The 16,934-nt window shown below is 33.4% G+C and overlaps 1 protein-coding gene across 1 annotated transcript; it reads left to right on the top strand.

The window, feature by feature from the left end:
- Window positions 1-982: 982 nt before the first annotated feature.
- On the top strand, window positions 983-16,695 carry LOC124643399 (segmentation protein even-skipped-like). The gene is made up of 4 exons (XM_047182386.1): window positions 983-1,369; window positions 11,286-11,352; window positions 11,739-11,871; window positions 15,412-16,695. Exons 1-4 carry the CDS (start codon window positions 1,012-1,014, stop codon window positions 15,736-15,738), a joined length of 885 nt encoding a protein of 294 aa, XP_047038342.1. The 5' UTR covers window positions 983-1,011; the 3' UTR covers window positions 15,739-16,695.
- The last annotated feature ends 239 nt before the right edge of the window (window positions 16,696-16,934 follow it).

The raw sequence follows: 16,934 nt of genomic DNA, 5'->3' as shown, positions 1-16,934 counted from the left end.
GCTAGCTATGCATATTGTGTTCACGCTAGGAGTGAATTTGGGTGGACAGAATCGTCGTTGTTGAGGATAAAATCTTCACTATTAGATTTTGAAATAATCAATTTCTTTGTTTAAATTTAATAGGACGCATTCTAATAATACCTAGCTATATGTATGTACCTATATTTACGCTCGGAGTTGAATTATGCTAGTAAGTAAGTATACCTAGGCAGAATTGTGTTGGGGATAAAATTCGTGAATTTTATAAAAAGCCTTGGTTTTTAGGGAAAAATGGGGCAGATATTGATTAATTCTATTTTCAGTTTTGTAGACTTTGACATATAATCTGCGCTCAGGACCAGCGGATCAGATAACCATTTGCACAACCATGTGTAGGATTTAAAATGTGGAAAGCAGAGTTGTATCATAGGCAGGCAAGTATCTACATAAGCCATTATTTATTTTAATACCAACCTAAATAACAATACGACCTCACCATTTTATGTGATTCAGAAGCAAAATTAAAAAAAAAGGTCCTAACAAAATAGTCAAGCTCAAACCTCATTGTTTAAAAACATGATAAAGCTACATTATATCCGTACCATATATTTACTGAAACAAATAAACCTTTACAACAGTAGTTAACGCGGCGAATCATTGAGCGCTTATTTATTTAAATTATTTATCGGCCGCCATTTTTTTTGTCGCATTATACCAGATCATAATACGTATTTAGTTAGGTACACTCACTTTAAAATACAGCCTAATTTCTAAACTATAAAGTCGAAAATTGCTTGACATACTTTTCACACTGAAGAGTCGTGAACAACAGCTAAAGAAAAATCAACTCTATTGCATTACATTAAGGTTGAAATTTGCTTAGCTACAGTTCATAAAAGGAATTGCCTCCCCTCAATGAAGGCGTGGTTCTCAACAGTAGCTCGCCACGGCACAGACATCAGTACCCAACTGACAATCGGACGTTCCAAATACAAAAATTCAAAAATCGCGGTGTGCCAGTGAAGTGTAGTGATGGAATCGGAAATCAGCAAGATGCAGACGAAAATTCCTTCGAAGAACTTCTCGATTGAATCGATTGTTGGCTTAAACGATCGTCGTTCCCCCGAAATCGATATCGAGAACAGCATATCCCAGGACTATTCTGGTACTAACGAGCATTCTGAAGACGAAGAATTGAAAGTTAGAGATGGGAAAATGAGTTACTATTTTCAGCAGAATCGAGTGGCGAATTTTCCGTTTTTCATGAGTTATGATAAGAGGATGGGGGGCTTTCAGGCTGAACAAGGTCAGCAGGAAGAACTGAAAAGGGCAAGTCCTGGGAGCGTGAGGAGTGAGGTAGATAGCGATGGGGTTGATGACAGGCCGCACGGTGAGTTTCTTTTTTTGTATCGATTATTTTGTAACTGATTGAATGCCGTCGGGTTGCTTTGTCTTGCAACTTGAGTCGCTTTTCATTTGTTTTATCGATTTGAAATCCTGAAATGGTTCTAATCGATATGGAAATACGTAGGCTATGCTTAGTACTGAATAATTTTGGACATAAAAATCATATTAATTAGCATTTTTTTTTTCTCACAAACTTATAATAATAATATATTAAACCGGTGTTTACATCATACTTAGTTAAAACGTAAAATCTAAATGAAAATAAAATCTCATTTCACAATTAAGATAGCGACACACTGAGTATTTTCAGCGAATTATCGATTTTAAAAACTAATATTTCCCAAATTTTTATTGCGCGTCTTTTTTATGTAATTAATTCATAATAACAAAGAATAAGTAAATCGTTATAATTAATCTGCTAAAGTATCTACTATTTTCAAAATGATTGAAAAATATAAAAAAATCGATTAAAACACTTTTTTTACTAGTTCGATATTTCATGATCACTATTGGAGAATGTAATTTATTTCTCCTTCGTTCATTATTATGTTTTAAACTTCATTTATTTTTAACCTACTGAAAATGTATTCAGACAGCCAATAATGATCTTTACATACCAAAATATGCATCAATAAAAAAATTACCGATTACAACGTCTGAAATATTACTTTTACCGCTTTTTGTCCATTTACCGGACTTAACAAGCCAATAAAATAATAACTAAGTCTAGCGGTAAATATCTTAATGGCGGTAATTCGGTAATTTGTGACAAAAAGACTAGTTTACCGCCCGACGCCGCTCGTACTTTGATGTTTTACAATACAACAGTTAAGTAAGATAAACAGTTTTTTTTTTCATAACGTGGTATTTATACTAAAAGGTATGTATATTAGCGGCGCGTTTGTTTTGAGGTTAGCGAAAAGGACTTTTTTTCGAAATAACGGTTCTTTTCGGGGTTTTTAAAAAGCGTTTTGGGTAGGTACCTATACCTAAGTTGTCTGAGGGAATGGAAACTTAATGAGTACAAATATTGAAACGTTAAGGTATTTTTTTAACTGTCGAAAGGAAAATGGCGAAATTGAAACTTTTAATATAGATTTTTCACATGTTAATATACAATTTAAACTTGATAGTGATCGCAATTATAATATTTCTCATCATACCCGTTGCGTTTCTACACACCCGTTGTGTATTTTTCCGACGCTTTTCGGAAAAACTTTTGCCGACGGACGCGGCCTTTGCAAACCTACAAAACAAATTAATCTTTTCAATATCATAAACGTATTAAAACTATAATCTTAATTATAATCCAAGACTTAAAACAAAGAATAAAGACAAAAAAATCTCTTAATATTGTCAAAAAAAAAGCGGCACTTGAACGAGCTTTCACCAAACAGTGCTAATAATGATCTTAAAATCCTCTTTAATCCGCTTAAATCCTAACAATTTATCGCTTCAAACAAACATTAACATAATAAAAACTCAATTGAGCATCATATTGTGTGCAAAATAAAGCTATTAGAGCCAAAAAGGGGACAAAAAAGGGGCCCATTTGTGCATCGCCGACGAGAGGGCTTTTTTAGGGTTGAATGTAATAGATAGTCTTGTGTTTTGACAGATACAATGTCAGATTAGATCGATGTAATGTTAATAACTTGATTGGATCTTTATTGAGTTAGCATTCTTTTTTTTTGATAGTTTGCAGTTTTTTTTTGGTTTTGAATTTTTTTTATTTTGTTAAGGGCCTTTTATCAAAGATATGTCAGGCCAATTTTGAGGATTTGACAATTTGTTTTGAGGTCCAAATAAAATCTGAGAATGGTTATAAGTATGATTGATGAATATATGATTCTAAATTTATATAATCATAGAATAAGTGTATTTTACACGGTTATCGAAAAAAATACTCTACGAGTCATGTAATACCTAGGAACTACGTAGACAGACTATCATCCATATTCATTATTTAAAAAAATATATACCTACTTAGGTACCCAGCATTTTCTTTTGCATTCGTTTAAATTAAGATACGTATCTTGGTGTGGTATCGTATTATGCACAGCATGATAGCCAATTTTCCGTCCTGACATTCAAATCTCGGCCAAGATGACAACATAAGTGGTCCAATTTAAACAACAGTATTTTAATATCACAGTATATATTTGTCGAGGTTTTCAGATACCCTAGCAAGTAAATTGGCTACTCATGTTTTGAATTAAGTAGCAATTCTGTTAGCATATCATTGTTATTTAGCATTTATGACACCATTACCATGAAAAACAATGTTTTGAAGCCCAATAGAAGTTCACGGTATAATTTCGTCAAATCATCGGTAGACCAGTAGCGTTTATTTAAAAGCTACTGTTCAAAATACCATTGTCGTAGACAAAGTGACAGCATGACGTCTGTCAAAATTGCCGCCAAAACGCCAGACTAAGAAGTATTTGTAAAGAGTTCGTTCGTCCTTTGTGCTTGTTGTCACAATAATGTATTGTCTTTGCTCAATTATAGAGTGGCGTATTGTGACCGCACTGAAAGTCGAGAATTTCTCTTTTATTGCCGTCGGTAAAGATTGTCATAGTTATTAAATGTCGATTTTACTGCTTCCACATTTTTGGTGAATACGTAATGGTTCTAAGAAGTCTTGGTTGTTAGATATGCCGAGTTATTTCTACTTTGCTTTTGGTTTCTTTTAGTAGATGGATTACTAGAAATATTGACACTTCTTGGATGCTGCATTACCGATGGCAACCTAATTCATCAAAAGTGTTTTCTGCTTCTTTATCAAACTCGAAGCTAACCAAGGCCATAAGTAATTATTTTAGCAATTTTCTACTTGTAAAGTGAGAAAAAGAAAGCCCTATTCCGAAACAGTCTAAATCAAATACTCTGATATCAGTAAAAGCTCTTATAAACTGAAACAACCTTTCAAAATTGGAAACCCCTAACGAAAATCTTTGTCATTGCAAAAACCAGACTGTGATTTGTTCTAGAGCGATAAGAACATGGATATATTATACTAGACTTTTTTTTAAATCGTCAAATGAGGCAATATCAGACTCTTACTGACTAAAACCCACCATGTTACTTCTTAAGCCCTTTATGTACCAGCGCCGCGGTAACTCTTTCGAACAATCCCGCAGACATATACAAGACTAGACTAGGTTTGATATAGTACTACTTGAGCTATGCATCACAGAAATAGCTCATCCCAGTATTAATAACTTGGTTCTCGTTAATAAGGGTCCATGATGTTCAGAACGGTATTATGGTAGATGAGCGCGCGTGATTAAAAGTTTAGGGCGAGAGTTCACTGGGAGGAAATGTGGAGTTTATTTTGTTATGTGTTTTAGGATTTATTTTACTTGTTTTTTTGGAACCAGGTAAATGTTTATAGGCAAGGTTTTTTTAAAAAAAATGATTATGTCTGTATTGCAGGTGATATTGGGTTATTTAAGTAAAGATGATCAACTACTTTATAAGTCATAAAAAGGTAAAAAAAAAAAAATACAAAAGAATAATGATAAAAACTAAAAAAAAAATAATGATTCATTAGCAATACGTAAAAGTTCACCGAATCTCACAAAAGCATCTAAAAAGGCGACAAAAATTAAAAACAATGTCAAATCAATTTTAATCCGCCAACGCTCTAAAAACAAACAGAAAAAAAAATTACCAACGACAAAATCTAGAACGAGGTCTCATTGTGTTATCGACCTATCTTCACGAGCGAGAGAGACAGTAACCGATTATCAAGCCACGCCCACAAGAGTGGGGATAAAAACGAGCAACGTGATTGGTCAACGCATTATAGATTTTTACCGAGGCGGTGCTGAGCAACGACAACAAAACTTTGACAGTTTACTTTTTAGAGGCAAAGGCAACAAGCGTTGTTCGTTTTTCTTCACCATGGAGGCTTTTAGGAATTTTTCGTTTGATCATAAATCTGTTAGAGAGCCGTTGACAGTTGATTTGATGGCTAAAAGTCATGTGTACAGTGATTTGAGCATTCAAAATACTCCGCCGTCATCTCCTAAGAGTAAAGGTATGTGATATTGTTAATTGACGTTTAATTTCCTAGTTAATTATAATTAATGACTTGTTTTTGTGGTTTTACATTGACACTTATATATATCTAGTTTTTGTTTTGTTCAGACGTAGATACCACAAGATATTTTAGAATCCGTGGATTTCACCTAGATATGAATATAAATTGTATGTCTAACTTTAATTGTTTTAAGTTTACTAATACTTTTTCCTTTTAAACTGATGTTATGTTGTGTAAATTGTACTGTAAATTATGAAAGGTTTAATACAAGAAGAGTTGGTTTGAAACTAGTTTTAGTAATAACAGGACCGCTACATGGTATGATGTTTTTAACTATTCATATGCTATCTCATTCTGACATTTTGACAACGTAATAACTATTTATTACGTTTTACGGTTTTGAATATCAAAGTTTTATTATAATAAAAATAAGCTTAGATATGTTGATGATGTGATAATAAAGTTTATAATCATATAATTTTATAATAGCCTGAGATGACATTTACACATTCCGTTTATTTTGTATGTCATTTATACATAGATACTTTTTTTAATAGAAATTGAAAAAATTTAGCTAGCCTTTTATAAAAACAAACATGCGAGTGGAGAACCTCCACTTTTTGGGGAAGTCTATCTATTTAATATAGATAACATTTTTGGGTCTATAAAAATAAAAACAAAATATAAGTAACGGAGCTTTTAAAATTTCGCCATTTGGCTTTAAAATATCTTTGTCGGCGACATAACACGTTCACCATAATGTTATATTCATAATTATTATAACAGTAATAAACAATATTGCCTTCAATAATCCACAAAACAGCGACTAACGGACATTTTTATACACATACAAATTTTGGCAGGTAATACTCAAACCATTATAATTTTACAACTACATTACTGCTTTGCTGAACGAATTTGAACCTTATGCCCTTGTAATAGAGATGAGTGTAAATTTTTTGGAACGGTAAATGTATGTTTGCTGAACTGTCAAAGCAATTATTGCCTTTTACAACTATCTTTGAGCATCGCCGACTCTTTGTTAAAACCAATAAAATATTAAAAATTATACTGTTGTGTACGGTTTTGGTTAAATATTTTTATTGGTATAGTCTACAGTCTATAATGTTATCGCGTTTTGCCGTTATATTTTTTAAGTTTGGCAAAAAGTTTCTATATTTTCCGTTCAAAGTCACGGTGTGCTAATTGCCTTATTAAGTGGTTTTATCTAAAAAGAACCGACTAATTGAGAATTTCCTCCGTTTTAAGTCGGTCAAAAATAATTTATTGAGACATTTTTAATATACTAAGTATTATTTATTTGATAATGTTTCGTTACTTTACTACAATAAATTAAGTAATTAGTCCACCAATAAATTAAAGCCACAATAACAATTAAAACTAGCTCCAACAATAAATAAAACCAACACTAAAGTCAAAAGGTATCAATAGAATTAACAGCTGCCACCGCAAAGGTTAAATAGCTTGTCTATGGAAAGAAAGCGTGGGTGTTCCCGCCACAATTTGACAGATGACAGATGACATATCCGCCATCTTAATTACTGACAATAAATACAGAATTTAGCGGACGTGAACCGAAATAATGTTAGCGAATTAGCTTAATTTGATTATATTGGCATATGGGGATACTGTATTGTTAATAGGGCGTTCGGAATGTAGCTGTCATTGTAATTAGTTCGCGTTTGGACATTAATTTACGTTAAACGGTTAAATGACGCGTTGATTTGGTTTCTTGGAAAATTAGAAATTGGATTAAGCTATAGTTTGATTCTTTAGGTACTTAACAGATGTTTTAGAATCGTTGTAATGGTCATCAACTCAGTATTTCTTTTATCAATCCGAAAACAAACCAAAAAAAGAGTAACAATTTTTTTAAACGTGAAAAACAATTTATTTTTGTAATTTTTCTACAAATCCCTACATCGGTTCTTAAAATATTCATTAAACCGAATTAAGAAGACACCACACTCAAACTTAAACGAAGTAAAAGTCATCAAAGATCACGAATGAATTAATTATTTCTTATCAAAACTTCATATAACAGGACCAACCATGACCCTACATTTGTCTTGTCAATCCGAGGTAAGGGGCCCAACAGATTTCATTTTTATAACATCCCTACAGAGATATTTATCTTCATTACTACTAGTAGATACGGATTTATCGTGTAAATTGTGTAGGGGACTAGGCGACTCCTAGGGGACGGGCATGAGTGTGTAATTGACTTTATTGTGAGTGCCACTGCCACTGTTGTCTGTTGTGTAAATTGGTTTATCGTTTTGTGTTTCGTTTTAATTCCTTTGGGTTTAAGTTTTAATTATGCATGGAATTGATTACTGTTGTTGATTTTTTTCTTTTGAGTTTATTGAGTAAGGGCTGATTTTTATCTGAAGAATATGTTTGAAGTTTTGACAGTTTTTATGTTAATTTTTATTTATTTTTGTTGCAGTTTAACATACTGCTATATTTATTTCCAAGATATGATGTTGTGTAGTTGTTTAAGACTGAGTTAAAATCATGTATGGTATGTATGATTAACTAATGCCCGGGAGACATTTATTTCCAGAGTATATTACCAAGTTATAATTACATGAGAAACATTCACCAATTAATCGAAAAATCGCGATAAAATCACGAAACATCACAAACCCATAAAGTTAATATTGTTTTAATTCAAAATCAGCGGAACGATCACCGATTCATAGACAATAAGGGGAGCCATTCACGGCAGTACAATTACTGGAGCGTGCCACGCGGACGGCTATTCTCGATAATCCGATTGTTAATGTATAGGCTATCGGTTTCCGCCTATTACTGCTGCAATTTGGTCCGACAATTGAGCGGTGTCGCAATTAATTAGCCGTTTAGTGTCGGTTAGTGAATGGGTAGCTTTATTGGCGTTATTCTTTTGTTGTTTGCTGTAGTTTATCATTGTATTTTGTTGTTATTATTGATACTATATAATTGGAAAAGTAGTTTAATAATCTGAGCTGTTTTTTTTTTTGAGCATATAAGGGAAGTTCTTCCCACTCCCTTGACGAAAAATTGCCAATAACCGCTTCGAAATACCACCCTAAACAAATTTCGACATTTTCAGTTACTTTATTTAATGAATTTTAAAACCCTGAACACAAATTGCCAATGATCATTTAACATTCAGCCAATTAGTGTTGCCAGTGCTAAATATCCACAAAAAAGATGTCAGCCATATTAGGTATCAGTTATTAGGCGAATGATATGAGCACTTATTTTGGTATGCATGTTAATAGAAACTACACGAATAGTTTCATAACGTTTCAATAATGTTTGTCGGTTTGTTTGTTCATTGTTTTATCGGTAATACAAGGTTAGGAGAGGTAATAATATCATGCTAGAAGGCATTATTATACACACGACATTTTTTATTTGGTAATTCTTAAATCTATTAGAGAAATGAGTATACATTGTATATCTATTGTATCTTCTCAACTTAGTAAATTATCCATTTAAACATGCAACAAATCATGTAAGTACTAGACGAAAACTTCCATCAATCAATCTTTATTTGTAACTTTTTATCTGGTTAGACTGAAAATGAATCTCAACATAGCTGGAAAAATGCAGATCATAAAAAGATTGCAAAATGAAATCAAATTTTCACATAAGAAAAGTCTCTCACGCTTATTATTTTTCACAGTGTAACCTAGCCTTAAAATGGACCGAAGTATTGTGTGTGCTAACCATTAGCGGACATTTTGAAATAAAGCTGTTTCGAAATTCAAATTCAAAGTGACATAGGGAACGTCATGTTTCATGAGAACGTAATGAGCACTTATGTGTTTTTGTTTATGGTTTTATCGAAAATATGTTGCGTTTTAAAATATACCTAACAGAAAGTTGGTATGCTATATTAAATTTTATGTGAGTTCTTAACTGTAGTTTAGGATTATTAATAATAATAACTCTGTGAAACTCTACTATATTATAACGACGCGACGAAGACGATCGTTTGAACTCGTCTGAAAAAAAAACAACGTAAAATACTTTCCATGTCACCAAACTTAAAGTAACGATTCCTTCCTAAATATAGAACCGAAGCGTTTAAAAGCGGAAACTTTTTAAATCTCGAACGTTTCCTCGTTCTTTTTTCGAAAAGACACACGCCATAATAGCGCAGCTGGGAACCATAGACATGACACTAAAGAGGTTGTAACGTAAAAAGTTTGTATTACAACAAATTGATGAGAGGAAGCCACCGGCTAGACTATTGCAAATTGGTTTTTGAGTGTTCTGTCGCCACCCAGCATGGGAACACTTCAAGTGGCTCAGACGCCACAAACGGCGATAAAAAAATATTATGAATCGTTTAGTCCGCGACGCTCTCATGAAGCAATTAATTCTCTCTAATGCGAAATTATTATAACAGCTTTAACTCAACAAATATTTTTGTAAAGCTTTCAACTTTTAAATACCTCAATTGACTTGACGTGATTCTAAAACGGAAATGAGAATGAACGTCTTAATCAGGCCAACATCAAAAACAATACGTGACTTTTTAAAAGCGTAACTACGATGTTCCTTTTTCAAAAGCGGTCATGTCAAATAGCGCTACCGTTTGCCGCGCGCCTTTTAAATTTAGAACCACTTCAGGGACTAATCAGATTTGTAAAGTCGGCCTTTTTGGACTGGATATTTTTTTTAAATTGAGCGGCTATCGACTGAGTTGCGGCCTCTTTGTTGTTTATATGAAATAGACAAACTGTGCATGGGAAAATATTTAATTAGACAATAGCTTATTTGTGTTTGTTCTGTTAATGTTACTCTTGAAAGTCTGGGTGCGCGCAATTAGCACCTACAGGCGGTTGGTTCCCGAACGATGCGCTCGGTTATATCTTTTTTACTGTTTTACGACAAGTCAATTTCGGAACAGAGGAACAATTAGTTTTTAAAAAGATGGATATTCTTTCTCTACCAGTACATTTTACTATGTTTTAAACACAATTACTTTTGATTTTCTTTATGTATCTTCCGAAGCATACTTACTTAAAACGAAATCTCAAAGCAGCTATTACTTAACAGAAGTGTCCTGATCAAGTAGCTAATGTCTAAACGTCTAGACGTAACAGTAATTAAGATAATTGTAAAGCTAGCCGCGCTCGAGTGGTACTCACAACCCTTTAGAGCACGTTAAGATATCTCATGATCGGTCCTCTGAATCTATTGAGAGATTTTTAACTGGTTTGTGTTTGTACTTAATTGTTTTTATAGAGCTTTAAATATTTTTTAAGGGGATTATTCAGTTATATAATGACTTATGTTATTATACTAGCTTCTGTAAGAAACTGTACTACGCGCGCCTGGTTAAAAGTAGGTACTCTAAAGCCTTCCTCGATAAATAGTCTAAGTGTGTAAGACTGAAAGATACATTTTTTTTAATGAGCTCAGTAGCTACGAAGATGAGCGCTTTCAAACTGTTCAACTTTTAGTACTATAGTTCGGCCATTCAGAGAATGCGTTCCTGACACGTCGCGATTGAACTGACGACGTAACTTTGCAATGGCGTTGCAGTTACGATAAAAATATTTTTGCTGGTTGTTTACCGTTTTAACAATTGAGGAGCATTAAAACAACATTATTATATCAATAATCAATGAATGTAGTTACGTCGTCAGTTCAATCGCGACGTGTCAGGAACGCATTCTCTGAATGGCCGAACTATAGTATACCTACATAGATAGGTCGAATTAGAGCTATTGAAGTTAACTAAATCTCTGTTTTCTATGAATATATTATAGGATTATGGATGATATAAAGATGAGCTATAACTAACGTATTGTCTCTTTGTCCACAGAGTCTCTCAGTCCGCAGTCAGAGCAGATGACAAACTCCAACCAAACGGCGCCAGACCCAAACATCAGGTTAGTAGACAATATTTTTTACTTCATTCACTCATTCACTTATGATTGCTTTTAGTTCCTGCTTCAAAAGCTAGGGGTTTCTATCTAATTCACGCAATTTTAATGCCAACTTGAAGACTCAAAAGATATTTGTTTATTCTTTTGAGAACAATAAAATTCTACTACGCAACTGGATAAATCAAACTGGATAAACATATATGTACTTAATGGGACATGTATCACTCAAAGCATTTTTCAAATCAAACCAGTATTTACTGAGATTAGCACAATCAAACGATCTTGACCACTTATTAATATAGTTACAGATTTAAGAGGTATTCATATTGTTAACAATCTCATTCCCCAACACAGAAACTCTTTTACTTAACCAACCTCTTCTTCCTCAGGAGATACCGCACAGCCTTCACCAGGGAGCAGCTCGCCAGATTAGAGAAGGAGTTCATGAAGGAGAACTACGTGTCACGACCACGACGATGCGAACTAGCAGCACAGCTACAGTTGCCCGAATCCACTATCAAGGTAAGAATCGATATTGTACCTTATTTTGTTATCTGTTAGGATGAATTTTGAGTGTCCAGACTTGTGAATCAGGTCTATAGATCCGTTAATTGCAAAGAAATATAATGATGGTAGTTGCAAACTGAAAGTAAGATAAAAAGTAGTGCGAGAATTTAGGTTCATAATAACGTCATCATATCCCGAGCCTTTTCCCAACTTTATTGGGATGGGTTCCAGTCTAACCGGATGCAGCTGAGTAGGTACCAGTATTTTACAAGGAGTAACTGTCTATCTGATCTCCTCAATCCAGTTACCCGGGCCCCTTAATAAGACTGGATGTCAGACTAACTGGCTTCTGACTACCAATAAAGACTGCCAAAAATAAAGAAAACGATGACACACTCAAATATTCTTAGGTACTGAGTCAGCCAATTATACCCTGAAAGTTTCACATTCACATGAAATTGACGAAATACAAGTAATTAAATTACGCTTCGCCCCCTCACTGTGACACATACAAAACAGGCTTTATTTCAGAATACCACCCACGATATGTCCCGAATAATGGCGACCTCTGTTCAATTATAACGAAGTAGCAAATGTTTTCGTAATGTCAACTAAGTAACGAGTAACAGATTGCTTGAATAAGAACTCTTGCGATATCGGAACTTTTTTTGTTTATGGTAGGCTGTATGATGCTTCCTTTGCGTGTAAAAGTTGTTATGTCAAATGGCCGGATGTGTGAGTGAATGATTGATTGAGGTCGTATTAAATACTTTTTGTTGTTGATTAGTTTGTAAAACATGAAAATATTAACGCAAATAAGTTTGAATAAATGTTTTAAAGCTATGTACAGATTCGTTAACTAGCCCCCGTGACTATAACAGTGTATGATTCGTAAATAAACTTTAATTAGATCCTATAATTTCCATAGACGAACGTTCTATTATGCGCGCTAATTCGCGAGAATTTGTATAGGTACATATTATGTGCGAAGTTACAATCGGTTTCTGTTGAAAATTGAGAAACTATAATTTGGAAGATGGTTTTACAGTAAAATGTTCCTACTTTGGTAGTGATTATTTTAATTTACAGTATATCTAGTAAGAAATTGTGAAATTGTAGTTAAACGTTTGAAATACTTTACTTACGTAATTTTAAATCGGTTAATAAATAAATTCACTTTTGTTTGACAGATCCCAGCTTTAAATAAGGCTTTTAATGCAACTCAATAAGCGAGAGAAAAACACGATAATTCAACGCCAGCATATCTGCCAAAGAACACAAAATACAAAATAAATACACTACATTGTCATTTACAAATGTTCAATTATAAAATTCCACATTAAGAACTACACGCCAATTTAAATTTAAATTCTTCAGTTCGGTCATAATGTCAATTATCACTTCTAATAAAAAATAAAAAAGCGAAAAAAAAAACATGATTTTATGACTTCATTGGAGTTTTACATTCATGCTAATTTGTCGATAGGCATTAAAAGACGCCGGCCGACTTATTCGGTAGCTGTGTGATGCTAATGAACATTAATGCGGGGAACGGAACGTTGGGATTATAAAGTGACCATATTAGTATACGGTCCCACTGGCAGATAAGTTAAGGTGTGATACTATTTGGAATTATTGTTACACTGTTGTTAATTGAAATTTTAATAGCCATTTTACATTTTTATTATCAACGTACTATAACTATTTTTGATTTCTGAATGAATAACCTCAAAAATGCGGTGAAAAAGCATTTAAATTTAAATAGCGTTTTCATAAGCTTAGCGATTAAACTCCCGCTGACCGCTAACAACAAAACCTCACGTCCTCCATCATTAGTGAGTGAGTGAATGAAAACACTTCATCGGTTGTCTATGGGCATCTGTTTTATGACGCGATAATACCAATTAAAAACTATTAAATTATACCTTTCGGCTACCATTTGATGAGTTGTAAAGAACTGGACTTTTATACGAATGTTTGTTTATTGTGATTAATTTTTATAGCTGTCGTAAAGGCTGTGTAACGTGTCAATAAATGAATGGAGGTTTTGAGTTTCCATGTTAGAATTGCGCAATGAACGTCTTAGATTGTCGCTGGTTGCTTTAAATCAAAATAGTTGTCAATAATTACGTAAAACATACCGACTTTGATCATCACAAATTGCGTATCATTGCTCATTAAAAATAAAACTTTGACAATCTTTACGTGCAAACGTCACTTGTTTTGTCTCTGATTTTGTAACGAAACCTCTTTTATATTTACATTCAAAGTTTGCTCCTCGCCTTTATATTTGAGCACTGACTTTTAGCCAAGCTGTTAAGCCCCTTGTTTTATGATTCTGTACAATAAAATGCAATAATCTTCTTGGAAGCGCTAAAGGAAAGTCGTTTTGTGCGAATGTTCGCCGTTCCCGCCAATTAACACTTCGAACAAAGATGGCCGCCTTTTGGAGGGAAAGTCTTTGTGTACATACAATGTAAGGGCGGCTATTTTATTGTGTTTAATGAGTTTAGAAGGACCGCTCTGAGACTTAATGTTGGCATTGTTGACTAGAATATTTTGCTAGATATTCTGAAATGTTAAATTTTCGAGATTCATGCAATGTTATGCCTCCGTCGGTATTTTGTTTTCAAAGCAATGATAATATGAATTTTGCCTGTTTCAATCGGTATTTATAAACGTAGAACTACAAGAAAATATTCAAAGGACTTTCCATATATGTAGTTACTTGGTTCTAAAACCTGGTCCCATAATTCAATTTTAATTTCTCTTGAAAACGGACTATTCTGATATAATCCGATTAGTGATCAAAGAGTATTAGAAAATGTGCAATTAATTAGCGTTTCAGTGCTAAAATTACGCTCTTAATAGATTTTCGCAATGTCTTGACAAGTCTTTATGGTCACGGCAGAAACATATAGGTAAACCTCTTTTTAGTTACACACAAATCCAAAGACTATACAATTCTCCTATAGCAAAGAGTTCACATTGATTTTATTATTAAAAAATCGAATACCAAAACTCGTTCACTCGTCCTTTAAATAGCCTTTATTCAAATCACTATTTGCAATTATATTGTTTAATGGTGTCAATTAACACCTCGTATAATGATGTTTGGCTCAGATAACCGATTTCTGAATAATATTGGCAGATGATGTCATTAGCAACATTATTAAGTATGTGAATTCCCAAGTATGTTTCTCACATATATAAGTGTTAAAAACCTTTCGAGACGTCTTAAAAATGGTACAGTTTGACGGTCAATCGGACATTGGCAATTTATTTAATTACTTAAATATTGTAAATCTGTAAGTTTTAGATATTTGCAGTCTTATTTTCACACTTTTGCAACTACTGTCTCTACATGATTATCTTACAACTTATTACATTTAACCTTTCGTATGTCGCTAATTATAAAACAACAGAAAATCAATTGTGTCTCGCGTATATCTGCACATTTTGTAGTGTCTTACTACTACACTATACTACGACTACTACGACTATAATTTTGTTTTTAAAAACATTTTACTTATGAAAAATTCTCTTTGTCAACAGGTATGGTTCCAAAACCGCAGAATGAAGGACAAAAGACAACGCATTGCCGTCGCTTGGCCCTACGCTGCCGTATACAGCGATCCAGCCTTCGCCGCTTCCATTCTTCAAGCCGCCGCGTCATCCGTAGGCCTACCTTACGGCTACCCCTCCCCCGCGCTAATACCCCCCTTCCACAACCCCCAGCTTCTACCCGCGGGGTACCCTTACCCCTACCCTACGTACCCCCGTTACCCCTACATTCCCCCTACGCCCCCTTCCCCCGTCAACGCAGAAGCGACATCGCTAAGGCCCGCGTATTCGAATTTCAACTTAAACGTTGATAAATAATTTACGCGGAATTTTTTCGATGGAAAATTTTGATTTTAGAATTGTCAAAAAAAAAAGTTTGGGAAGTTTGGGTCAAAAAAGGGCTGGGAAATAGTTTGCTCCTCAAAAAAGGTACGATACCATTTTAGGGTTGACAGTTGTAAATATTTTTTTATTACTTAGTCTATTTATTGAATGCTGGTCATACCTGTGAACGACTGAATGAATGAAATGAATGATTTTGTAAGTTTAATTTAAAAAGACGTTAATTTGTATTGTACAGTTATTTAAATAAGTTTTGGTGATTATCCATTCCATGTTTTTTGCTCCAAAATTAGTAATTTTGTCTTTATTTAGGTTTAGATATACTAAATTCATTTTAAGATAATTTCTTCAAAATTAACCAACTTTTTACAAAATAATTATTTCTTTTTGTTCAGAAATGTGTATAAAAACCAAAGTATTATAAATTGTAGGAAGATTATTAGTGCAATACAGAAGATAATGCCATTTTGTTTGGATATACCATAGACAACACTCGGTATATTCAGACGAAGGTTGTATACAGACTTGCGATTTATAACACGACTTTTTTTCAAAAACATCTATAAGGTACGTTTTGAATACTAGCTGCCGACTGCAACTGCCATCCGCACATACCGCGACTACATGAAAACAATTGATATCTAAGGGCGACTCATCTGCAGTTGCGGTCGACAGTTGGTAATCAAAACGTACCTTTACCAAGACTAGTGTTCGACATTTAAAAACATGATGACCATAGTAGAATAGATCAGAAAAATTAAGATTATTAGTCGCACCTTTAAAGACAGACATAAATTTTGCGATTTTTTGTCGCAAGTCTGTATAAAACCCTTAATTGTAAATGTTGTGTATAATATAATGTTAAATTAATAAGTGTTAGTGTTCATAGTAATTAGATAATTGTTTATGTAATACGTTTAAATAAAATTAGAAAATCCTAGTTGTAAGGAAGAACATTGTAAAAATTACATTTTAAATATAAAAGAAGAAAGAATAAATAAGAAAGTTATTATATACATTTATTTAGTTGTTTTATTTATATTTACCTGAATAGGTAACCAGAGAAATAAAGTTTTTTTATTGAATTACTTATACAAGACTTATCAACATGATACTTCTTTTTTCTTATTAAATTCTAATTCAAAGGAGATAAATTATTATAGACATTTACA

Source organism: Helicoverpa zea, chromosome 27 (genome assembly GCF_022581195.2).
Source record: "Helicoverpa zea isolate HzStark_Cry1AcR chromosome 27, ilHelZeax1.1, whole genome shotgun sequence".
In the NCBI taxonomy this organism is placed as follows: domain Eukaryota; kingdom Metazoa; phylum Arthropoda; class Insecta; order Lepidoptera; family Noctuidae; genus Helicoverpa; species Helicoverpa zea.
The sequence above is the reverse complement of the archived record's forward strand: the minus strand, read 5'-3'. Positions and strand labels throughout refer to the sequence as shown.